General features: G+C 49.0%; 1 protein-coding gene and 8 non-coding genes across 9 annotated transcripts; all 9 read left to right on the forward strand.

Annotated features, from left to right (window-relative positions):
- The first annotated feature begins 12204 nt into the window (after positions 1-12204).
- On the forward strand, positions 12205-12277 carry TRNAK-CUU (transfer RNA lysine (anticodon CUU)). The gene has a single exon. It is a non-coding gene; the product is annotated as a tRNA-Lys (tRNA).
- A 76-nt stretch (positions 12278-12353) lies between these two features.
- TRNAK-CUU (transfer RNA lysine (anticodon CUU)) lies at positions 12354-12426 on the forward strand. The gene has a single exon. It is a non-coding gene; the product is annotated as a tRNA-Lys (tRNA).
- A 2530-nt stretch (positions 12427-14956) lies between these two features.
- Positions 14957-15029, forward strand: TRNAK-CUU (transfer RNA lysine (anticodon CUU)). Its single transcript has one exon. It is a non-coding gene; the product is annotated as a tRNA-Lys (tRNA).
- Positions 15030-15105: 76 nt separating this feature from the next.
- On the forward strand, positions 15106-15178 carry TRNAK-CUU (transfer RNA lysine (anticodon CUU)). The gene has a single exon. It is a non-coding gene; the product is annotated as a tRNA-Lys (tRNA).
- Positions 15179-15254: 76 nt separating this feature from the next.
- TRNAK-CUU (transfer RNA lysine (anticodon CUU)) lies at positions 15255-15327 on the forward strand. The gene has a single exon. It is a non-coding gene; the product is annotated as a tRNA-Lys (tRNA).
- A 7345-nt stretch (positions 15328-22672) lies between these two features.
- TRNAN-AUU (transfer RNA asparagine (anticodon AUU)) lies at positions 22673-22745 on the forward strand. The gene has a single exon. It is a non-coding gene; the product is annotated as a tRNA-Asn (tRNA).
- Positions 22746-22821: 76 nt separating this feature from the next.
- TRNAK-CUU (transfer RNA lysine (anticodon CUU)) lies at positions 22822-22894 on the forward strand. Its single transcript has one exon. It is a non-coding gene; the product is annotated as a tRNA-Lys (tRNA).
- Positions 22895-22968: 74 nt separating this feature from the next.
- TRNAK-CUU (transfer RNA lysine (anticodon CUU)) lies at positions 22969-23041 on the forward strand. The gene has a single exon. It is a non-coding gene; the product is annotated as a tRNA-Lys (tRNA).
- Positions 23042-23147: 106 nt separating this feature from the next.
- Positions 23148-24355, forward strand: LOC149362008 (uncharacterized). Its single transcript, XM_089569636.1, has one exon. It carries the CDS (start codon positions 23171-23173, stop codon positions 24353-24355), a length of 1185 nt encoding a protein of 394 aa, XP_089425762.1. The 5' UTR covers positions 23148-23170.
- Positions 24356-24429: the final 74 nt, after the last annotated feature.

The following is a 24429-nucleotide window of genomic DNA, read 5'->3' on the forward strand; positions in this document are numbered from 1 at the left end:
GCTTGGAGATTTTAACTGTGTGTGTAGACCTGAAGATAGAACAACGAACAAAATCCTGCGGGACACGAGTGCCGAGCTGCTGTTTGAGATGATTAATGAAGCAGAATTGGAAGACATTGGCATTATAATGCAAGGTTCAGAACAAGCACAGTACACGCATTTCCAAGGCGTTAGTCACGCAAGGCTGGACAGAATTTATGTTCCTTCTGAGGTTGTGCCCTTGTGTTCCCAGTACCAGACTGTGCACGTCAGCTTCAGTGATCATTCTTTAGTCGTGGTCACACTAGGGAAGAGGAAAAGGACTGTGAAGTTTAGTTGGGAATCATGAAAATTTAATGACACATTGTTGGAGGATGAGGAGTTTAGCAAGAAAGTAAAAGACTCAGTCAAAAGCTTGTTAGAAAAAGAGTCAGGCTTTATACAAACATGGGAACAATTTAAATGCGACGTGAAAGTGGCCGCTATAGAAAGAGCATGTGTTTTAAAGCGTAAAGAAAAACAGCAAGAAAAGAAACTTCGTACCGAGCTTGATTTCATGCTCAGCATGGAAGGCGTCAAGCCGGGGTTGTACAGACAAAAAATAAGAGACCAAAACTAAGCTTGAACTAATAGATGAAACGAAATATCGAGGTGCTGTGATAAGGGCGCGCAGCGAAAGATTTTGGCTTGGGGAAACGCCCACAAAAAGGGCGCGCAGCGACGAAAAACAGTATGCAGTTTCGAAAGAGATAAAGGAAATTTGTTATCGCAATGACGTAACTTCCGAATCTGAGATGATTGAAAGGGCGTTTCTAGAATATTACCAAAACCTGTTCAGCCTTAAAACGCCCGATGTTGAACTCTATAAAACTGCATTCCTGTCGCTAATGCCAAGAGTCAAGGATGACCTGGCCCAGGTACTTGAGGAGCCTATAACGGCGGCAGAAATCGAAGCTGCAATACAGCAGCTGAGCTTAAACAAGACGCCTGGGCCTGACGGCCTCGGTGCCGCACTCTACAAGGCTATGAAAACAGAAATGGCAATAGCATTGCAACGCGTAATAAGCGAGTGTTACGAAAGAAAGTTAACTCCGCCGTCTTTCCGAACCTCCCACGTGGTGTTGATCCCAAAATCAGACGACCCGAGTAGGTTGCAGTCAGTTGAGTGTTACCGCCCAATAAGCTTAACTAACGTAGACTACAAAATTTATATGGAAGTGCTAGCCGGACGACTCCAAATAGTAATTAAAACCCTTGTTGGCCCACACCAGACCTGTGGCATAAAAGACAGAACCATTTTTACTAACATACACGTAGCTAAGAGTGTCCTTGAATGCTGTGATGCAACGGAGGGTCGTGTCGCCATGATGCAACTAGACCTGCATGAGGCGTTTGATAAAGTTGTGCATGAAAATTTGTTCGCGCTGTTGGAACATGTGAATGTAGGATGTATCATCACTGGTGGCGTGAAAATGGCTTACAATGGCTGTACATTAAGGTTCATAATTAATAAGCGCCTGAGTAATAGTATTCCTGTGTTGTCGTCAGTGAGGCAGGGTTGCCCTCTTTCTCCACTCCTTTTTGCACTTTACCTGGAGCCCTTTTGTTTAAAGCTGTTTACTACGCAATTCGAGGTTACGCCTTTTGTCATAGTGAAGTGAAGGTATGCAGATGGTATAGCACTGTTCTGCAGAGACCAGGAAAGCGTGCAAGAAGTGGTAAGAGAAGCCGTAAATTTTTGTGATGCAAGTGGATTTGCGATCAGCTAGCAGAAATGTTTTGGTTTTTGGCATGGAAAGTGGCAGGCCACGCCAGAAGTATTCTCTCGAATGAAGTGGGTAGACACGCCAGGAAAGTACCTCGGTGTGCCGCTAACCAACTACAGAGAAAGCAAAGAGTATTGGGCCCATGAAGCCGAACGAGTCAAAGCTCAGGCAAGCAAATGGGGCGGTCACAACTTTTCCATGTTTGCAAGAGCTACGGTGTGCAACATGTTTTTAATAGCGAGGATTTTTTATGTTCTGCAAGCGTTAACTTTGCCAAGGGCTTCAGTGCAAAGGTTGCACACAGTGTTTGCAACATTTCTTTGGTCGTCAACATGGGAACGTACCAGCCGACGCAATCTGTTCCACAAGGTGCGGAACGGTGGGCAAGGGTTATCAAATTTATTTCTGAGACAGATAGTCACTAGATTCTTTTTCTTGCGTCAAGATAATGATTTTCTGCGAACGGTTATACAAGTGCGATTGTCAGAATCACTGCCTGATTATGTTGTGTCATTGTCACAAAATTCAGCGCATTTTAGAAACAAAGAAAAACCGCCGCGCGCACGGCGTCTCGCCGGCGCGAGCCGAACGGGGGAGAAGGAAAACCCCCGATAAGCGCGTGGCTTCCTCTCCCCTCCACCACCGCTCACCGACACGGCGGCCCTTAGCAAAAACTAATACGTTTGGAATATACGGTGGGGTATTTAAATTGCATTTTAAACATATTTTGTATTCATCAGTGCACTAAAAATATGTAGGAAATACGTTCCTGAAATTTCATGCTTGGTATTCGAAATATATTTTTAAAATGTGCCAAAAATACCTCACTTAAAGCATACTTCGAGCACTTTTCAAATACGTGAAAGAATATGTATGCAGTTTTAGCATCTTGTCAGTGTAATAAAAGTGTGTTTTCGGAAATATGAAATTAATTCATCGAAAGTATACTTCAATTCCAGAAAACGGGCAGCCCTTGTAAACGTATATGTATGTAGTTTTAGCATCTTGTCAATGTATTAAAAGTGAACTTGCGTAAATATGAAATTAATTCATCCGAAATATACTTCAATTCTAACAAACGGGCAGTCCTTTTAAACGTCTTTGCACACTTCTAGCTGCCGTTGAACAGTCGAGTGCTCGAAATCGCGTTTCGGGAAATGGCATTTGCGTGTCATCAATGTATTTGAAGTGTACTTCCGTAAACACGCAATTAATTCGTCCAAAGAACACTGAAATTCTAGAAAATTGGCAGTCCGCATTAGCATGTTTGCAGCGCACTACAAGCTGTCGTTGAACAATCTAATGCTCAAAATCGAGTTTCGGGATCGCATTTTGGTGCTGGCCATCTATTTAAAGTGTACTTTCGTAAATACGCAATTAATCCGGCTGAAGTATATTTAAATTCTAACAAATGGGTTGTCCGCGTAAACATATTTGCATTACACTTCAAGCTACCGTGGAACAATCTAGGGCTCGAAATGACGTTTCAGCGAAGAGTGAAAATTTTCCCTTTCTTGTCATCCTTTCGTTTATGGTAACTTCTAGCAGGAAGGTGATCACCACTTATACCCCTGCTACACGGGCGCTTCGAATGCCTTCCAACCGAATGTCAACTAACGATGCTACACGTGTTCTGTCCAAGGGAGTGCTTGAGGATAATATTACGCCAATGAATATTAACCGCGTCAGCATGAAATTTCCCCGGGAGTGCGCCGATGAGGACGACTGCACTCATACTGTTGTTTACATCGCTTGTTTACATAACATAACATAAAACGAAATCTGCGCTTTCGTTCTATTAAACAATCTGTTTTCTTTTTTACTGGTTGTACTCGTGCTTGTTTACGCAGTGCGACAATGTGTGGGAAGCGATGATGCGATCGCACGCCTGAGAAAGATCGGGTTGTTGGCATCGCGCAGGACCGGCGCTTCTCGCTTCTTGTCCCGGCTTTCTCCGACGTGACCAGTACTTTTTTTTTAAACTACTTTATCCAGAAGTATGTCTGGCGACTGTTATCCACAAGCTAGCGACGGCGACGACTGCTGCTGGCCGCAAAGCACGGCTCGGCAGTCTGGGTCACACCGGCGATTCCCGTTCATCGTACGCGTGCCCTGCGATGTAAGCAATAGTTGATTTCAGGTCACTGTTACCAAAACTACACCTGGTGACTATTTGCATTCGCTAAAGCTTGTGATTCGCTCTTCACAACCGCCGAAATCATAGATCCAACCCTGCGAACTCGCTGGGCCTAGTCGTCGCGGAAGGGAACAGAGCCGTCGTCGACTGAACTTGATTTGCAAGCGCTTATCGCTGGTGAGTGTTCAGGTGTGCACACGTGAAATATAGCCGCTCGTTTCGCTCATTTAGAAGCGCGAGCATATACACACCGCCGCCTCATCACCGTGCTCTCGCTCAGCCGCCGACAAGGCTGACCGTCCGCCGACCGGATTCGTCGGTGTCGTTGGCCTGAAAAACGTGTCCCTCTAGAATCATATTATAGTAAACTAGATATTTCACTATAATTACATGCTGTTGTTCAGCGTGATATATACTGTCGTTGTCGGACTAGTGTGACCGCCGTCGTCGTCGTCGCTGTACACTGAAAACGAGCTGAGGCTTTCGAATGCGTTTCGAAAGTGTCGTGCAGCACCGCGGCAGTCCGTCGAATCCGAATGTCATTCCTATTCTCGAATGTCATTCCACTCAATGTCATTCGAACATTTCCGTGTGAGAACGTGATAGCATTATACCAACAAAAGCGCCTTGGGTACTTCTGGGTCCGAAGAAGCCAGCGGAAAGAACCCCGTCTGGCAGGGCAGACCGGCTCCCTTACACGCCCATGTATCTGTTGGTTGACAGTTCGACTCCTGACCTGTGCCTGACGCAAGTTTCAACTAGCAATTCCGTTCTCAACTAACCCCAGATTCGAACGCGACCAGTAGGGTACTTCTGCGATAATTTGGCAGCCCACAGTATTTGCGCAAAAAAGGCCTCACCGTGCAAAATAGTGCGTCGCTTTCACTGGATATATATACGGCAAGCCAAGTATAGCGCTTGTCGTAGGATTTGTTGTTTGCTGTGTCGCTGTCGTCTTGGTATGCTGTGTGTAGGTATCTGCCGTTCCCATTCAATCACGTGACCTTATAATATCAGACTCCTGTTGATTAATGATAAATACCTGTATACGATTTGTTCTCGAGTTGAAGAATTAACCCGTGTCATTCCATGGAGCCGCCCAGTAGACTTCTTTTAAGCCCGAGTAAACATATTTTTAATGTATTAAATGTATATTTTTAGTATATTTCTAATGTATATTTTTATTATATTTTTAATGCATTATAAATATGCTAAGCGGGCAAAAATGTACTTTTCACGTATTTTTAAGAACGTTTAAAATATTATTCCTAGTATACTTAGAAAGCATTCGTATTGCATTTAAGCATAGGGACAAAAAAATGCGAAATAAATATGAAATTAATACAATACGTTTGAAATGAGTGAGTGAGTGAAGAAACTTTATTTCCGCCAGAAGAAACCCCGTGCCCCTCCGGGTCCACACGCAGGCGTCCGGGGAGGGGCAGCGTCGCAGCTGGAAGACTAGCAACGGTATAGTCGCGCAGCTTCTGCTGCCAGGCGGGTAGCGTGTAGTTGTATGCTAAGGTCGGCACTTCTGAGTATGGTCTCCCATTCCTCTGCATTATTGATTCTGCCATATCCTGGGGCACTGGGGCATCTCCATAGTATGTGTTCGAGTGTAGCGGTATGCCCGCAGAACTCGCACACCTCCGCATCCTCCCTCGTGTCACCTCCTGTCCAGCTCCTCCAGAGCGGGGATGCGAAGTTTCTAGCTTGGAGTCTTCTCCAGTCATAGGCCTCAGCCGAGCTAAGCGATCTATCCGGAGGAGGATAGATCCTTTTGTTCTTTTTCTGAATGTCTGTGATGCTATTAAAGGTATTGGTTTCCTCTTTAGTGCTGCATTCGTATGAGGTGTCCACGGCTCCCCGGGGTAAAGAGGAGCGGGCGAGCCTGTGGGCGGCCTCGTTTCCAACCAGACCCAAGTGGGCTGGGGTCCAGATAATTAGAATATTGTGGGCTGGGATAAAGACTTTTAGATATTTAGCCGCCATTTCGTGGATGCGTCCCTTGCTGTAATTTCTAATTGCGGCTTTGCAGTCGCTTACTGCGTATTTGGTACCTGGCTGAGTTAGAGCGATCGCTATTGCAACCTCCTCCGCCACAAGGGGTTTTAAGTCAAGGTGTCTTACAACGCGTAACGTTCTACCTGAGTCCCCGACGGCTACGGAGACGGTGTCTCCTAGCGTGCCTACCGCGGCATCAGTGTAGGCCACGGTTCCCTGTGGCATCTTGCCTAGCTTAGCAGCCAGCTGTGCGACCCTGCTTTTCCTTCTGCCTTTGTCGTGGATGGGATGCATGTTTCTAGGTATGGGAGCGATAATAAGATGCTCTCTTATTTCTCTTCCCAGATCTGTTCTTGTGTTCACTGTGCTATCTATGGTTGCCCATTTCGCTAGCTCTAGGTATTTCCTTCCTGCGGGTGTGGATGTTAGTCTTTCGATTTGCGATGTTCTAACCGCTTCAGTCAATTCTCTCCAATTGTTATGCAGGCCCATTTTCTCCAGTATCTCATTGGACGTGGAAATGGGCAGCCCTAGCGCTCGTTTGACACATTTTCTGATGATTGTGTCTAATGCCTTTTCTTCGGTTTTGTTTATTTTCAGGAATGGGGTTGCGTAGCATATCCTGCTAACGATGAAGGCCTGCGTGAGTCTTAGTTTGCTGGACTCTGAGAGTCCTTCCCCCCTTCTAGATACCTTTCTGAAGGCTCTGACGACAAGTTCAGCTTGCGCTTTGAGCTTGTCTAGCGTACTTTTGTTTTTCCCTTTTCTGTTAATATACATGCCTAGTATTATTTCCTCGACAATTGGTATCGTTCTATTTTCAAGTGTAACCTCGATTGCCGGTATCCATTGACTGCGCTTGCTCATTGCTACAAATAGCTCCGACTTTTGCGGAGAGCAGCTGAGACCCACGCATTTCGCATGCTCGTTAATGATATCCGCTGCCTTCTGTAGCTTTTCTTTCATTTCTGATTCGCCTCCTTTCTTTGTTTAGCCAGACATTTACATCATCTGCGTAGAGGCTGATGTTTAAGCCTTCTATCTCTCTAAGCTTGCGGGGAAGGTCCCTCATTACCAGATTAAAGAGAAATGGGGAGAGTACAACCCCTTGTGGGGTTCCTCTGCATCCCATGGGGAACTCATCGGATGTGATGCCCTGAAAGGTAATGATAGCAGTCCTGTCCCTTAGGAACCATCGGATGTATTTTTAGCACATCCTATTTTTCGCTAAGGGGGGCGCCGAGGGAATGAGTCATCCATGCCGAAGATTTCTCTAGAACATCCGAGTTGCTTCTACAGCTGACGGGGGGGAAAGGACGCAGCCTTGCGTGCACTAAGAGACGTCCCCCTCGCCCGTCGGCGACGGCGCCACGCCAAAACACGCTCGAATCTTCGAGATGCGACCCCCGACCTCTGACCAATAGGGACGCGCGGCCGGTTGGAAGAGGGAAGGGAGACAGCACTGCCGATGCTGCGTGTATGTGCGCGCCTACTTTGGCGCGTGGAACAAACAGACGTGAGAGCCAGCCTATAAAAGAAGGACGTTGACCGCTGTCAAGTCAGTCCGGACCGGCGCGCCCGTTCGACTCCCGGGAAAACACCACTCGGCCAGCATCGGACCAACGAGGCAACGTTCGCCAGTCTGCGGGACGGCATCGTCGTGGAACTCTGGTCGCCGGACGCCGCAGTGCCCGGTGAACAAATTGTGTTTTGTTTGTTTACCTCTCTCTCGAGTGTTAGTGCACTTTAGGTGCAATATTGCCTTTGTATTGCATTCTCTCTCGAGTTTAACTTTGCACGCGTTGCAATGTTTTGTTAATCACTTTGTATGTGTTTGTACAAGTGATTGGGAAATCCTTTGTATCGTCTCTTTTTGCTGTATAAACTTTGTTTTGTTTGTGAACCTTTGGCTCCGACCCATTCTCTGGCTTGCGACCGGCGAAAGCTGGGCTCCAAACGCCCAAAAACCTCTTGTAACTTGGTAGCTGGTCTCCGCTGAGCTTGGCACGCTGAGTCGAGGGCATCTGCTTTGAGTCCGAGACCGCTACCCCCACACGCTCTAAGTGTGTCTGGGAGCTTCCCACGTAAAAGTGCGCGAAGTGAGGGTGTCAATATACTCTGGCGTCCGCGACAGGACGTTTGGTGTATGTAAGCACAGAAAACGGAGAAAGAGTCGGTAGGAGTTTACGAATCATAACCGAGTGTTAGCAACAGAGCGATATTCTGAGGTGCCGCGCCGAAGCGGTTAGTGAGGTTCACCGTGTAGAGGTATCCATTGCCTTTAATGTAGAGTTCGGTCTCCAAAGATGAGCTTCAAGGAGCTAAAGGAGCTAATAGAGGTCGGCCTCCAGATGGGGATGACCGGAGCCGAACGGCGTGAATGGGTGGACCAGGTGAGAGACAGAGCCGAGAAAGAAAGAGAGAGAGCTCGAGAAGAGAAAGAAAGAGAATGGCAGAAGAGAGAAGAAGAGGCGGAGAAGCTCTCTTTGGAGCGAGAGAGAGAATGGCAGAGAAAAGAAGAAGAAAGGGACAGAGAAAGACAGCGCGCTAGAGAAGCCGCTGAGAAAGAGAGGCAAAAGAAACGCGAAGATGAAGTGAGAGAAAGGAAAATGCGCGAGGAAGCGGCCGAAAGAGCGTTTGAAATAGAAATGGCAATCCTTCAGAGGAAGCTTGCTGAAATTCGGCGTTCGAGGAACGTCAGGGAGCCAGTGGAGCTTGTCCCTGGAGAGGCCGGGTGGACGACTAACGAGTCTGATTTGTTGACAACCACGGAAGAGGTTGTAACTAGCTCCACTAGTGAGAGTAAGGTTGTGGAACAGCCTGTTCCTGCAACTGAAAGCACAGAGAGTAAAGAACAGACCGGAGTGTCGCTTGCTCAGGAAATCGAAAGTGTAGCTACCGCTGATGCAGTAGGCACTGAGAAGGCCAACCTGACGCTACAGTCAGAGTGCACCCTAAGGAAGTCGCATGATGACGACGATGAAGCAGTTGGGATCTCTATGGAGGAGTCCGAGTGCTACACCTCTGAATCCGGCAGTGAAGACCACGAGAAAGAGTGGTTAAATGGCACTGAGTGCGAAAGCTCAGACGTAGTAATACCCGAGGAAAGCGCACTCAGTGAAGACCCGGAAGCCGTTCCGAGTGAACCCTCGAGCAGCGAGGAGGGCTTTCCCGAAGAGCAAGGCGAAGAAATTTGTGCCTCGGAAGAAGGAGACAGTGCAGTACAAGGAATGGAGCACCACTGCACTGAAACTGAGGAGCTGAGTAAAGTATCAGAGAAAGCTGAGGAAGCAATGCTGAACGAAAGTGAGGAAAATGAGTCATCAACATCTAATGAGCCATGCTCAGAATGCCCCTCACAAGAAAGGCTCCGCAAGAAGAAAAAGAAGAAAATGGACTTAGAAGAAGAGGATAGCTCAGTCCTCAAAGAACAAAAAGGAGCTGAACCAGTTGATTCATCGCGAGAGAACAACTCGGGTGATGCAATTGACAATGAACCGGGCTTGACCCGAAGGAGAATTTGGAAGAAAGTAAAAAGAAAGAGAAGCGAATCGAGCACCACCAATACAGGGGGAATTGAACAGGATGGGCCTTGAAGAAAGCTGAGGAAGAGAATGAACAGAAACAGAACCAAGCTGAAGAAAGCTGAGTCGAGACCAAGCGAGCAGCGCGAACATCGCAGCAAAGTCAGAAAGAAGTTCACACGAACGAGCACAGCGTTCAGCAAGGACTCGGTCTGGAGGCGCAAACGCAAACAGAAGAGCGCACACCGAGAAGAAAGAAGACACGAGAAGCGAAGCCGTCAGGAGCGAACTGGCGTTAAATTTGTTCGCAACGGACGCGCTAGCCACAGGAAAAGAGGAAGGGTTCGAAGCATGAACCGATGCACAGAGAGCAGTACGAATAGGAAGCTGGGCCAAAACAGCGTTCGGAAGAGAAGCCTCAGAATGAGGCGGAAGAAGAGTCGAACCCGCGACAGGAAGAAAAGCCGCAGCCGCTTCCGAAAGGGAATTAAAAGCGCGACTGCAAGCTTGAAGCAAGCAGTAATTCTCCGAGTCCGCTGGGCAGGCCAAACTTGGAAGTATGTACAAAAGTGTGCCTTGTATTTGCGTGCTCCATTTTTGTAGCCTTGTGTTAATGTACTGCCCAATCGCGGCGTGTTTTTATGTGGATTGTGAACATTGCATTGAGTTATGTATCTGAAAACGTCGTGGTATTGATGTATGTATTTTCACATGTGGTTTGTGAGCGCATGCATGGGCGCGCGAATTGTACCGCCCAACTGCGGCGCGTTTTAAAGTGCAACCTGTCTATTGCACTGGGTTATGTATTTGAAAGCATCAAGGTATTGATGTGTGTACTTCGGCATTCACTCTTGACTTTGTGAGCGCATGCATGGGCGCGCGAATTTTGTGTTTTGTACGCGAGCCGAACGGGGGAGAAGGAAAACCCCGATAAGCGCGTGGCTCCCTCTAACCTCCACCACCGCTCACCGACACGGCGGGCGCCGAGGGAATGAGTCATCCATGCCGAAGATTTCTCTAGAACATCCGAGTTGCTTCTACAGCTGACGGGGGGGAAAGGGCGCAGCCTTGCGTGCACTAAGAGACGTCCCCCTCGCCCGTCAGCGACGGCGCCACGCCAGAACACGCTCGAATCTTCGAGATGCGACCCCCGACCTCTGACCAATAGGGACGCGCGTCCGGTGAGAAGAGGGAAGGGAGACAGCACTGCCGATGCTGCGTGTATGTGCGCGCCTACTTTGGCGCGTGGAACAAACAGACGTGAGAGCCAGCCTATAAAAGAAGGACGTTGACCGCTGTCAAGTCAGTCCGGACCGGCGCGCCCGTTCGACTCCCGAGAAAACACCACTCGGCCAGCATCGCACCAACGAGGCAACGTTCGCCAGTCTGCGGGACGGCATCGTCGTGGAACTCTGGTCGCCGGACTGCCGCAGTGCCCGGTGAACAAATTGTGTTTTGTTTGTTTACCTCTCTCTCGAGTGTTAGTGCACTTTAGTTGCAATATTGCCCTTGTATTGCATTCTCTCTCGAGTTTAACTTTGCACGCGTTGCAATGTTTTGTTAATCCCTTTGTATGTGTTTGTACAAGTGATTGGGAAATCCTCTGTATCGTCTCTTTTTGCTGTATAAACTTTGTTTTGTTTGTGAACCTTTGGCTCCGACCCATTCTCTGGCTTGCGACCGGCGAAAGCTGGGCACCAAACGCCCAAAAACCTCTTGTCACTTGGTAGCTGGTCTCCGCTGAGCTTGCCACGCTGAGTCGAGGGCATCTCCTTCGAGTCCGAGACCGCTACCCCCACACGCTCTAAGGGTGTCTGGGAGCTTCCCACGTAAAAGTGCGCGAAGTGAGGGTGACAGTCATCCATGTCTGCACGTCGGAGTGGGTTAAGTGCTTTCTTGCAAGAAGTTGCTGCAGCAGTCCGTATTCTTCGGTCAAAATTTTCCGATGAGTATCTAACCATTGTAACAAGGAAAAAGATGTACAAGGACCTGGTCGATGTGTTTATGCCAGTGCCTGTTTATCGCAGTGCATATCTTTTGGGTCCCGAAAGCGATGTGCTAAAAAGAGTGAAAAGAATGCCGGTGAAGCTTTCAGTGCGTTCTTTCTTTTTCCAATTGCATACTGGAACCCTCTCATGAAGCCATGGTTGCAGAGCAAAGGACTTTTTGTACCTTGGTCAGCAGAGTGTCTTATTTGCAAAAAAGTGGAAACTATAGAACATATCTTTCTCGACTGTCATGACGCTGTTTTTCTTTGGGATGTTTTGAAGCGCACCCTGAAAAAAGAGTTCCCCCTGACGCCTTTTGGGATACGCTTCCTACCATGTGCAGAGCCAGGTGAAGTGCCTTGCGACCTGCTAATGTTGCTCTGCATGCACAGCCTTCTGGCGTACGCGAATGGATGTCAGGCATGAACATGTTATTGTGCATCCGGCTCATCAGTATTTCATTGAGAGCATCATGTATACTCAGGAAGTTTTCGGACAGCGAGCTCCTCAGCCTGAGTGGCTGCCTGTCCTCGGCCAACTAAAATCATTTAACCCATTTTATCATCGTGCACTAGCTAGAAACTGACCAGTGCTTTTATTGTCATGTCATTGTATTGTTGTTTTGTTTGTCCGGCCAAGTCGGTAATAAAGAAAAAAAAAGCCCGGCTAGCTTAGTCGGTAGAGCATGAGACTTAATCTCAGGGTCGTGGGTTCGAGCCCCACGTTGGGCGTGCTGCTTGCTTTATTTTTCTTCCGCGCAAGCAAGTGGACGTATAAAGTGTGCTCTTATAGCGGCCCTCTTCGTCGCCCGGCTAGCTCAGTCGGTAGAGCATGAGACTCTTAATCTCAGGGTCGTGGGTTCGAGCCCCACGTTGGGCGTGCTGCTTCCTTTCTTTTTTCTTCCGCGCAAGCAAGTGGACGTATAAAGGGTGCTCTTATTGCAGCCCTCTTCGTCGCCCGGCTAGCTCAGTCGGTAGAGCATGAGACTCTTAATCTCAGGGTCGTGGGTTCGAGCCCCACGTTGGGCGTGCTGCTTCCTTTATTTTTCTTCCGCTCAAGCAAGTGTACGTATAAACGCCACTCTTATTGCGGCCGTCTTCGTCGCCCGGCTAGCTCAGTCGGCAGAGCATGAGACTCTTAATGTCAGGGTCGTGGGTTCGAGCCTCACTTTGGGCGTGCTGCTTCCTTTATTTTTCTTCCGCTCAAGCAAGTGTACGTATAAACGCCACTCTTATTGCGGCCGTCTTCGTCGCCCGGCTAGCTCAGTCGGCAGAGCATGAGACTCTTAATGTCAGGGTCGTGGGTTCGAGCCCCACTTTGGGCGTGCTGCTTCCTTTATTTTTCTTCCGCTCAAGCAAGTGTACGTAGAAATGCCACTCTTACTGCGGCCCTCTTCGTCGCCCGCCTAGCTCAGTAAACCCCGGTAAATCGCCGGGACCAGATGGGCTCAGCGCGCGTTTTTACAAAGCATTCAAGCACGAAATTGCCCCTATCTTGAACGTGATCTTTAACGCAGCCTACACAGTAAATGCACTGCCTCCGTCATATGGGTCATCCCACACGGTGCTCATTCCTAAAACGGATCAAATAGATAAATTGCGACTGGTTACAGCCTACAGACCCATAGCACTTATGAACGTTGAATATAAAATTTTTATGAAGGTTTTGGCTCGGAGGTTGCAGACGGTGATTACGAATATAGTTGGGCCACACCAGACGTGTGGGGTAAAAGGTAGGTCAATAATGTCCAATATTCATAAGATGCGAAGCGTGCTTGAGTGTTGTGATGAATCGAGTGGTCGGGCGGCCATTCCCCAGGGTCGACCTTGAGAAAGCTTTTGACTGCGTCGATCACGAAATTTTGTTTTCTATTTTGGACCATGCGAATGTTGGGTCAGTTATCCGCAAGGGCATGGCCCTGGCGTACCGAAACTGCACGACGAGATTGATCGTAAATAAGAGTCTGGGGGCCCCCATTAGCGTGTAGCATTCGGTGCGACAGGGCTGCCCTTTTCGCCCTCTTTTGTTTTGTATATATATTGAGACATTGTGTATTAAAATATTGAACAATGATAACGTAAATGGGTTTAAGTTACAAGCAGCCGAGGTGAAGCTGCTGGCGTACGCGGATGATGTTGCAGTTTGTACGGTTGACCGTGAGAGCATAACCGAGGCTGTCAAATGTGTCCGTGAGTTCTCTGAGGTTACCGAAAGCGGGGTGAACTGGGCCAAGTGCCTTGGGTTCTGGCATGGACGGTGGCCATCGAAGCCTGACCACTTTGCAAATGTGACGTGGGCGAAAACCCCAACCAAGTACTTAGGCGTCGAGCTTGATGGTTACCGCCAAAGCAAGCAACATTGGCAAGAGCAGACGAAAGCGGTACGGGAGAAAGCGGAGAAGTGGAAAGGTGCCAACTTATCGATTTTCGCCAGGGCTACTGTATGTAACCTTTTTTATATCAGTAAACTTTGGTTTGTTATGCAAGTTTTGCATTGTTCGCGTGTAAACACACAGAAGCTCCACAGGATTTTCGCTGTCTTTGTTTGGGCTGCAGAATGGGAACGCTGCAGCAGAACAAATTTATTCCGTCGGGTAAAAGACGGCGGATTGGGACTTGTACACCTCTTTTTGCGGCAAGTGGTCAACCGGTTTTTGTTTTTTCGCGACGTTTCTGACCCTTTTTTGCGCACTGTCTGCCAAGTTAGGCTGCGGCGCCTACTGCCGGAGTTTGTTGTCTCCACCGAAGAAGTTACGTGTGGGATTTTTGGCTATTACAGAGAGGTCGTCGCAAGTGTTAGATTTCTTTCAGCGCGTTTTTCTAACGAATATTTGTCCTGTGTAAAACGGAAAAAGCTTTACCACGATTTACGTGACACTGTTTTGCCACAACCTTTGTACAGAGCCTTATACAGTGAAGGCCCAGGCTCAGACGTCTTAAAGAGGGTAAAGAAAATGCAGGTGCCGCCAGGAGCTAAGACCTTTTTCTTTAAATTACACACCGGAACGTTGCCAGTAAAGAAATTTTTCGAGGGAAAGGATTTATTTTTACCTTGGGGTTCGCATTGTTTAATCTGTAAGCAGCCGGAAACAATAGACCATGTTTTTTTACATTGCTGGGAAGGGGTTTATTTTTGGGATGTTTTGCAACGGACTATGAAGAAAGATTTCCCCCTAGATTCGCATGGCGTTCGATATTTAAGCATTGATAATGACGACGGGGTTCCATTTGATTTAATTATGCTCCTGGGCCTCCACTTTATATGGCGCTCCAGAATGGCAAGCTATCACTGCGACAGGGAAGCGCGCCCTGCCCGAATTATTTCCGAGAGTCTATGGATTGGTTTGTCGCTATACAAAAAGCGGTTCCGGAACCTCCCGACTGTTTGTTAAGGGCCTTTGTTGTCTTTGCGGTAGTTTTAATGTGACGAAGCCAGTCTGACGCTGGCTGAGTATGACTTTCAATGTGTTCATTGTCTTGTATTATTGCTTTTGTGATTTGTCTGTTATTTTTTCGTGAAGTGTTGTTTTCCAAAGCCAGGAAATAAAGAAAAAAAAAAGACCGGCTAGCTCAGTCGGTAGAGCATGAGACTCTTAATCTCAGGGTCGTGGGTTCGAGCCCCACGTTGGGCGTGCTGCTTCCTTTCTTTTTTCTTCCGCTCAAGCATGTGTACGTATAAATGCCACTCTTATTGCGGCCCTCTTCGTCGCCCGGCTAGCTCAGTCGGTAGAGCATGAGACTCTTAATCTCAGGGTCGTGGGTTCGAGCCCCACGTTGGGCGTGCTGTTTCCTTTCTTTTTTCTTCCGCTCAAGCAAGTGTACGTATAAATGCCACTCTTATTGCGGCCCTCTTCGTCGCCCGGCTAGCTCAGTCGGTAGAGCATGAGACTCTTAATCTCAGGGTCGTGTGTTCGAGCCCCACGTTGGGCGGGCTCTTTCCTTTTTTTTTCTTCCGCGCAAGCAGGTGGACGTATAAAGGGTGCTCTTATTGCGGCCCTCTTCGTCGCCCGGCTAGCTCAGTGCTGCAGCAGCGGGACGAAAGCGGCGGAGACGATCCGCCGCAGAAAACGCCAGGTAGGCGGACGTCTTTCAAGCCGCAACCGAACATTCCGGTCGACTCTCGGCAGGCGGGTAAACCGCCTCCGTAGCTTTGTGTTGCCTTCGTCATAATGGGAAAGGGGGGATTTCTAAGCGCCATGGCTGTGTCGATGTGCCGTTTTCTTTTCGTGTCGAGGCAAGGTGCTGTTGGCACCAAGGTTCTTCCTGTAGGCCCCAGTGTATATTTTGTTGGCAGACTTGCCGTGTGTATATGGGCACGCAGACCTGGAGAGCGAGAATTGTTTCCGGGGATGGGCACCATTCCATTGTGTTACCATGGCTCTTAATCTCGGGGAAATGCTACGCGTAGCAACGTTAAATGTCCGGGGGCTAGGTGCAAGAAGGCGACAGTGTCAGCTAAGCCGCCTTCTTCTTGAGAAAGAATTACACTTAGTTGCCGTACAAGAGACGAAAATCGAAAGCCAAGAACTGACCGACCGAATGGTGTCCAATTTCCGTACGCATTTCGATGTATGCGTTTGTCATGCGAATGGTGGATCAGGTGGTTGCGCCCTTTTCATCCGTAATAACTTGGGGATCTGTGTACAGTCAGTGTTGTCATGCCAAAGTGGTCGCCTTTTAGTTGTTGATTTTGCTGTTTATGATTTATCTTTCCGTGTCATTTGTGTCTATGCACCCAACGTTGAGACCGAGCGTCGATCTTTCTTTGAACGTGTTGAAGCCTACCTTAACTGTCACAAAGTGTTGATATTGTTGGGCGACTTTAATTGCGTATGTACAATGGATGATCGCGCTAAACGCACACGAGTTCGGGACAAGAGCGCAGAAGTATTAAGTGCCCTGGTGCATGATTATGATTTAGAAGACATTGGTAGCGTATTGACGAATAGTACACGTCCTCAGTACACCCATTTTCAGCGTGACAGCCACGCGAGATTAGGCAGATTATACGCATCACCCGAACTGGTTTCTTCATGTGCAGCATATGAAGTGCAACCAGTCCAGTTCAGTGACCACTGCTTGGTAACTGCAACGTTTGGAAGAAGGCAAAACAAAAGTCGCTTCAACTGGAACCTGTGGAAGTTTAACGTGAAGCTTTTGGAAGATAATGCATTTGTTAGCGCAGTAACGGAAGAATTAGAGAAGTTGCTCACAATGGAGCCAAACCAGTTCGAAGTTGAATGGGAAGAGTTTAAACAGAGAGTTAAAATAATAGCCATCGAAAGAAGCAGCATTATTAAGTTCAACCAGAAACAAAACGAAACAAAACTTCGCGAGGAACGAGAATTCTTGTTAAGCATGGAAAACATTCAGCCCGGTAATTGTACTGAACAAATAAGGCGGGTGAAAACACAGCTCGAAACTATAGACACAGAAAGATACAAAGCGGCAATTGTACGAGCAAGATCCGAGAAGCTGTGGGCGGGAGAAACGCCAAGAAAGCGCGCACTATCCGACGAAAAAAGATACGCGTGTCGGAAAGAAATCCGGCAGCTTGCCAACGGAAACGAGACCACGACTAACCAAAAAATTATCAAGACAGTGATGGCCGAGCATTTTCGGAACTTGATAGGTCACCCACGTGATACCAAAGGCAGCTTCCAGAAAGAATTTCTTTCTTTTATGCCACAGCTGGACGCAGAAGTACAGTCGCGGGTAAAAAAGATTAGCACACATGACGGAACACCAGAGCGCCGGAATGACAACGCGTGGCGCTGCGGGTGGCGAAGAGGCTGATAACGAGAGTGCCGGGCCGCTCCCATTCTACAGTATTAGGGGGGTTCAGCGGTCTGCCACGGACAGCAAAATTACTGGCTAGAAGCAGCGTCATCGTCTATTGTTCCCGCTAGTTCCTTTTGACAAACCACCGCGGACATAAAGAAACAGTAATAAAAAGAAGCGATCTTTGCTCATGATAACCGAGCCAAAATAAATGCCCCAAGCATAGTCACGTGGGGCCGGCACTTCAACGCTCGGGCGGTGCACGCTTGATAAAGCTTACTTCCTGTTTTCCCCTCCTAGGCTGAAAATATGGAAACGGCCTGTTAGGCAGGTCTGCGTACCGCAGCGCCGCGCGGTGAGATATACAAATTCTGATCGCCGGTGATCTGTGCTAATCTTTTTTACCCGCGACTGTACAGACGCAACTGGAAGAACCGATAACCGTCAGTGAAATAGAACGCGCAATAGATGACCTGTCCCTTGGTAAAACACCCGGGCCTGACGGCCTAGGAGCTGCCTTTTATAAAGCTTTCAACTGTTCTGTGGCTCCGATTTTGCACAATGTCATCACTGAGGCATACGACAAAAAGCGAGTTCCTTTATCATTCACAACGTCACACGTCGTGCTGATACCAAAGAGTGACGATGAAGCAAAACGTCTCTTGCCAGGGTCTTATCGCCCGATAACCCTTGTCAATGTGGACTACAAAATATTTATGAAGGTATTAGCGACACGACTTCAGCGCGTTATAACAAAGTTGGTAGGGCCGCATCAGACTTGCGGCATCGAGGGCCGAAGCTTTGCAACAAACGTGCATGTCGCGCGAACGGTCCTCGAGTGCCGTGACGCTTTTGGCGAGCGCGGTGCGATGATGCAGCTTGATGTGGCCAAAGCCTTCGACCATGTCTCGCACGAGGCTCTGCTCTGCATTTTAGAGCATTCTAACGTGGGCTGCGTTATCACTGAAGGCGTCAGAATGGCGTACACTGACTGCTCAACGCGAATCATCGTAAACGGGGAACTGACAGACAGCCTGAGCGTTCGCTCGTCGGTGAGGCAGGGATGCCCTCTTTCGCCCTTGCTGTTCGCGGCTTACCTTGAGCCGCTATGCTTGGCAATTGCAAACAATGAACGCATAACAGGATATAGCAGAAATAAAAATCTTGGCCTACGCGGATGATATCGCCGTATTATGTGCAAACAAAGAAAGCATTAAAGAAGCCACAGCTGTTGTTGAACAATTTTGCGAATACACCGGAGCCCAGATAAATTGGGACAAAAGTTATGGATTTTGGCATGGAGACTGGGACGCCACGCCGGAGCAATTTTGTCGCCTTCATTGGTCAACAGTTCCTAAACCATACCTCGGTGTGCCCCTTGAGTGTTATCGTGATCCTGAACAATACTGGGGCGCTATGCTGGAAGGCCCGAGTTTGGCGCTTGCCCGAGTTTCATCCGAGTTTGCGATGACGGCAGTCAGTGAACGAAGATAGCGCGGAACGTGCGCAGGCAGCGGACAATAAAATGTAGAGATAAAGCCACGTAAAGGCGATACAAGCGCACCCTGCGCGCCTGTTTCACACTTCAAACACAATACACTGCGCAATACCAGGCCGCAGCGCTACCTGAACTTATCAGCGCCATATCAGCAATCGCGAAATCGTGACTTCTCTGCTATCTATCTGCACACTCGCGGCTAGCTGTTTGACACGCCTTTTTGGGCGCGTCAAAGGCGTGTCTTCTCTTTCAGGCTCTATCTGTCTCTCCATTTCCGAAGACGAACAGTGCGCACTAGGTGCACTCTTGTATCAACCCTTTCTCTTCTCTCGAATACGTTAAAAGGCAACAGATAATATTATGAACATTTTGTTCATTTCCAAATGTATTTTAAAATCTGAATCCAAAGAAGCGTTGTTGAAAACATAGCTTTAGGAAATTGACAAAGATTTGACACTTTCTGCCGCTAGAGGCGATAGTGAGGCCATTGCTTGCAGCGTGGCTTGCATACGAACTAGAGCGGCAGCCCACCGTGTCGAAAACGAGAGAGCTCCTGCGCTGAGCGCCGGTAGCGCTGCCTTCGACTGGAAAGACTGGGCAACTACTACACGCTGAATCGTTATTATTTTTCGGCTATTGCAATAATATATTTTATTGTGTCGTATATCAAAATATAGGACGTTCTCCAAGCACCGGTTCGTCGTCGTGCTCCGTGTTTGACGCCTTGCAAGCAGGTGTGACGCGCCTTCAGCGTTGTGCTGTGTCTTACGTGGTTGCAACAGGCTATAGTGTTGTGCAATCTTGGTATGCGAGCGAAGAAATCGGCGGCTTTCGCCACGTTGCGTGTCCTTCGCAGAGGTGCTTAGATTTATCAGCGATGACGTTCGTTTTGCCTGTTATATTTCGATGGTCAACATCGTCGATGTCTGTCAGCAGTCAGCACAGCCGCGCAGGATACCTGTAGCAGGCAGGGATGTTGGGAGTGGCCCACCCATAGCGCGTACGCCTATAATTTATGTACGGCACGCCGGGGGCGTGACCAATGGTTTTGATTGACAGGTGAACTCGGAGCTAAACTCGTGAACGGTGAAGTGCCCCGAATTCATCTCGAGACTGTCATGGCGGCAGCAGCAGCAGCCTGGGTAATCGCTTCCTCTGACGGCAAATGTCAGTACGGCCGGCTGGACCCGTTTACTGCCTTGACCGACGACGAATTCCAGCGACATTTTCGCCTCTCCAAAAAATCGGTACGATGGTTGTGTAAAGAGTTAGGCGAGGACCCACGCCTGCGGAGAGTGCGTACCGGGCTTCATTCGCTTTCGGTCGAAGAGCAAGTCCTCTGCGCCCTCCGGTTCTTCGCGACCGGGAGCTTCCAGGGGAGCGTCGGCGCAGACCGCTTTATTGGACCCCAATAAAGCACTGTGAGCCGTTGTGTGAGGGACGTCTCCGACGCGCTTATCGCCGCGGCTGTGCAGAAGCGGTGGCTCGCTTTGCCCACGACAGCGGACGAGCGTGCGTATGTTGAGGAGCGTTTTCTTCTGCGCGACGGCATCACAGACGTCGTGGGATGCGTCCACGGGACCTACATTGGCATAAAGGCCCCTTCGAAGTCCAGCCCTGACATGTTGAAGGCCAACTATTTCACGAGGAAGGCACAGTATGCATTGAACATTGCAATCAGTAAAAAATAATTGTTCTCGCCAAGTCCTTTGGGCTACTCTACAGCACAGTGCCAAAGTCGGTCCCAGACTGGTTTGGCGAAGACTGGATCAGCCGCTAACCGGTTCCACAGAACAATTCATAACATGCCAGGTACCTTAAGAGAGGCCCACAAAAAAAAAAAGTGGGCTCCTCGGCAACGGCGAAATCGAAAGTTACAGATGACCACTTGTTAATCGGGCCACTACAGAGCACTCACCACTGTGCTAATTAATTAAATCCGACGAATTAATGTCATCTTTCGCACAAACCTCTCACTTGCATCTAAAAAGTATAGTCACAATGCTGCATAATCGGGAAGATAACCGCCACTGCTGACCAAAATCCGGTGCGAGCTCATTGACAACGAATTTCGGACAGCTCACATTAACGCGGTATGCATGAAATGAACAGATGCATGCAGTTCATTTCCGAACACGGCATAATATTCAAGCGATTCTGAACAAAACGAGTTTTCTCATTCAAGTCACGCGAAATTCAACTAGCGATGAAAAAAAAGTGAGATAAAAAGGTTTCACCAAGCGGGATTTGAACCCACGCGCTCCCATTGCCTGTCGACTCTCCGGAGCGACGCGTTAGACCACATGGCCACAGAACAGCGCGGAGTGATGCACCTCTCTTTATTTTTTTTTTTGCGGACTACCGCGTTGCACATGTACCTCGTCGCCATTGGCGGTCAGCTGATGACGGGCGTCGGTAGCGCTCCCTAGCGGTACAAAGCAAAATTTAAGTATGCATGAATCACTCTAAAGCGCTTTAAATCCAAATCTTGCACACTATAAAATGCTTACAAAGGTGTACTAAGTGCATTATAAAATTCAACAAACCTCGTTTGTCTATTTGCACACGCAATGCACTTGGTGGAGCGACACACAAATGAAAAGTGCACCGGCGGTTGCCTCACGTGACCCGTTCTTTGTAGACCGCCCATGAAGCCCATGAGGTGGCGCCGATGTGATGATAAAGCATGGAATATATCCAGATAACCCAATGAAGCTGGAGGCGTGACGAGGGTGGGATTTTGTCTTGCTACCATTAGTTCACTCACCTGAGGGCGTCGCCAGAGCTCGGGAAGATTCCGAGTTTCAGCAAACTCGGGCCCTCCAGCATAGCGCCCCTGGACCGATCAAACAACGAAGGCAAAAGAAAAGGCTGATGCATGGCAGGGAAGACAGCTGTCAATGTTTTCCCGTGCGACTGTCTCCAATGTCTTCCTAATTTCAAAAATATGGTATGTGATGAACGTGTTGTGTGCATCGCGAACGAGCATACAAAAAATCCATCGTGTCCTCGCTATTTTCATTTGGTAATCGACCTGGGAGAGATCTAGCCGAACTAATTTGTTTATCTCAGTCAAGTGTGGTGGGCTAGGTCTGGTTCACTTGTTTTTGTGGCAAGTCGTGTCACGATTTCTTTTCTTACGGGATCAAAACAACCCCTTTCTCCGCACCGTGATGCAGGTGAGGCTACGTAGACTTCTCCCAGGATTCATTGTGACGTTATGTGAGAACACATGTGGCGCTGTGACTGGTTATCTGCGCGAAGTAGTGCTCGCGTTCAGGTTGTTAAACATGCGGTTTTCACAAGACTACTTGTGCAGTGTTAGTAGGAAGAAACTGTATAAGGACCCTGCTCACATCATGCTACCTGTACCGTTATGCCGTTTAGCACACCGTGGACGCCCTGGACAAAACGTACTCAAAAGAGTAAAGAAAATGCCAATATTACCTTCAGTTAAAACCTCTTTCTTTAAGCTACATACCAACACACTTCCAGTTAAGACATGGCTTCAGGAAAAAGGCATCTTCATACCGTGGTCAACTAACTGCTTTTTATGCAAAAAGCCCGAAACCATAGAGCACGTATTCCTAGACTGCTGGGACCCGATTTTCCATTGGGTCGTACTCCAGCGCACATTAAAGAAACAGTTGCCTTTTGACCCATATGGAATACGATTCCTGCCGGTAGACGCTTCGGACGATATACCGTATGATCTTATCACGGTCCTGGGCCTCCACGCGCTGTGGAAAACGAGAATGCAGTTTGAACATGCCGAACCTGTCGTGCGTTCTGTCAGAGACCACTTTATCGAAACTATCGTATGTCTCAGAGAAGTTTATCGAGTGCTCCCTGATCCACCAGAATGCATTGCTTGTCTGGATGCATTGGTGTCTCTGAAAAAATTTTAGTGTCATGTTAGCCCAAGTGTGGCTGATATGTTTTAAGCCTTGTACCCTTTCATTTTGACTATAATCCTGGCAATAAAAATAAAAAAAAGCCCGGCTGGCTCAGTCGGTAGAGTATGAGACTATTAATCTCAGAGTCGTGGGTTCGAGCCCCACGTTGGGCGTGCTGTTTCCTTTTTTTTCTTCCGCTCAAGCAAGTGTACGTATATAAATGCCACTCTTATTGCGGCCCTCTTCGTCGCCCGGCTAGCTCAGTCGGTAGAGCATGAGACTCTTAATCTCAGGGTCGTGGGTTCGAGCCCCACGTTGGGCGTGCTGTTTCCTTTTTTTTCTTCCGCTCAAGCAAGTGTACGCATAAATGCCACTCTTATTGCGGCCGTCTTCGTCGCCCGGCTAGCTCAGTCGGTAGAGCATGAGACTCTTAATCTCAGGGTCGTGGGTTCGAGCCCCACGTTGGGCGTGCTGTTTCCTTTTTTTTCTTCCGCTCAAGCAAGTGTACGCATAAATGCCACTCTTATTGCGGCCCCTCTTCGTCGCCCGGCTAGCTCGATTCCATTTCCGGCCACCGAGCGTGACGGACGTGTGTGTCATGGGCTCCGTAGGAGCGGCTTCAGCGGCCCAGCAGGGCCGCGGTAACAGGAATATTGCTTCAGACAATGAGTACCAAGTTGTTTTGCCTAGTTTGCCAACAGGGCGTTTTGTTTTGAACACCGTTTTTCTACACTGTGATGTTAGGGCCCGCCCGTATCGGGCAGAAGATTTTCGCGATGCGCTCGCCGAGTTATCGCTCCTGCCGGAAGTGATTGCCCTCGGAGCCTACCGCATGAGCCATGTGTGGGCGGTGACTTTCAAGGACGAAGATGCGGTGAAAAAGATTGTCGGCATGGGTGAGCTGCTGGTGAAAAAGTGCCGCTGTATCGTAATTGATCCTGCCAACCAGGACGTTCGCATGAAAGTGCATTGGTTGCTGCATAGCGTGCCCGACGACGACGTACGGTTTGCCTTCGAGCCGTACGGGAAGGTCACAGACGTCGGCCGAGAGCGGTGGCGGGTGCATGGCCTAGCAGATAAGGGCTCAACTACCAGACTGGTCACCTTGAAGTTGAAGCCGGGCGTAAAGCTGGACGACCTGCCGCACCAGGTGAGCGTCGCCGGAGAGTTGGCCCTCGTGGTCGTGCCAGGCAGGGCTCCGCTCTGCCTTCGGTGCCGTGGCACGGGCCACATTCGTCGCGACTGCCGCATCCCCAAGTGCAGTGCGTGCCGACGCTTCGGTCATGAGAGCAGCCAGTGCGAGCGGACGTATGCCAGCGTAACAGGACTGACAACCACCGACGACGCCTCAAACCTGCTCATGGACGAGGCGGACATGGAGGATGCAGCATCGGTGGCAAGTGCAAGAACGGAGGTAGCCGAAAATACGGTGATTCCACTGCCGCAGCAGGAGCAACCCGGAACCGAAGCGGTTACTGCAGAGCAGCATCAACCGCCTTCGCAGGATTCTTCGACAGCTCCGAGCGCCGAGCTGAAAACCTCAGTTGATCATGAAGCGGCTCCCAGCACCTCAGAACCCGAGGTTATGGACATCCTTAGCGCTTCAGCCAGCCTGCTGGCGGGGAAACGACCACACGACAAGACCCTTAGCGTTGGGACGAAGGAGGACGGCGGGGGCGGAGACGAGCCACCCACCAAAGCCCCAGGTATGCGGAGGTCTACCTTGAAGCCGCGACCGAACATTCCGGTCGATTCGCGGCAGGCGGGTAAACCGCCCCCGTAAATTTAGTTTGTCTAGCTAAGGTGGGTTGGGAAGGGTTTCCGTAAACGCCATGGCCCTCATCATGAGCGGTTCGT

Source organism: Amblyomma mixtum, chromosome 2 (assembly GCF_055824585.1).
Source record: "Amblyomma mixtum isolate Tamu chromosome 2, ASM5582458v1, whole genome shotgun sequence".
NCBI classification, from domain to species: Eukaryota; Metazoa; Arthropoda; class Arachnida; order Ixodida; family Ixodidae; genus Amblyomma; species Amblyomma mixtum.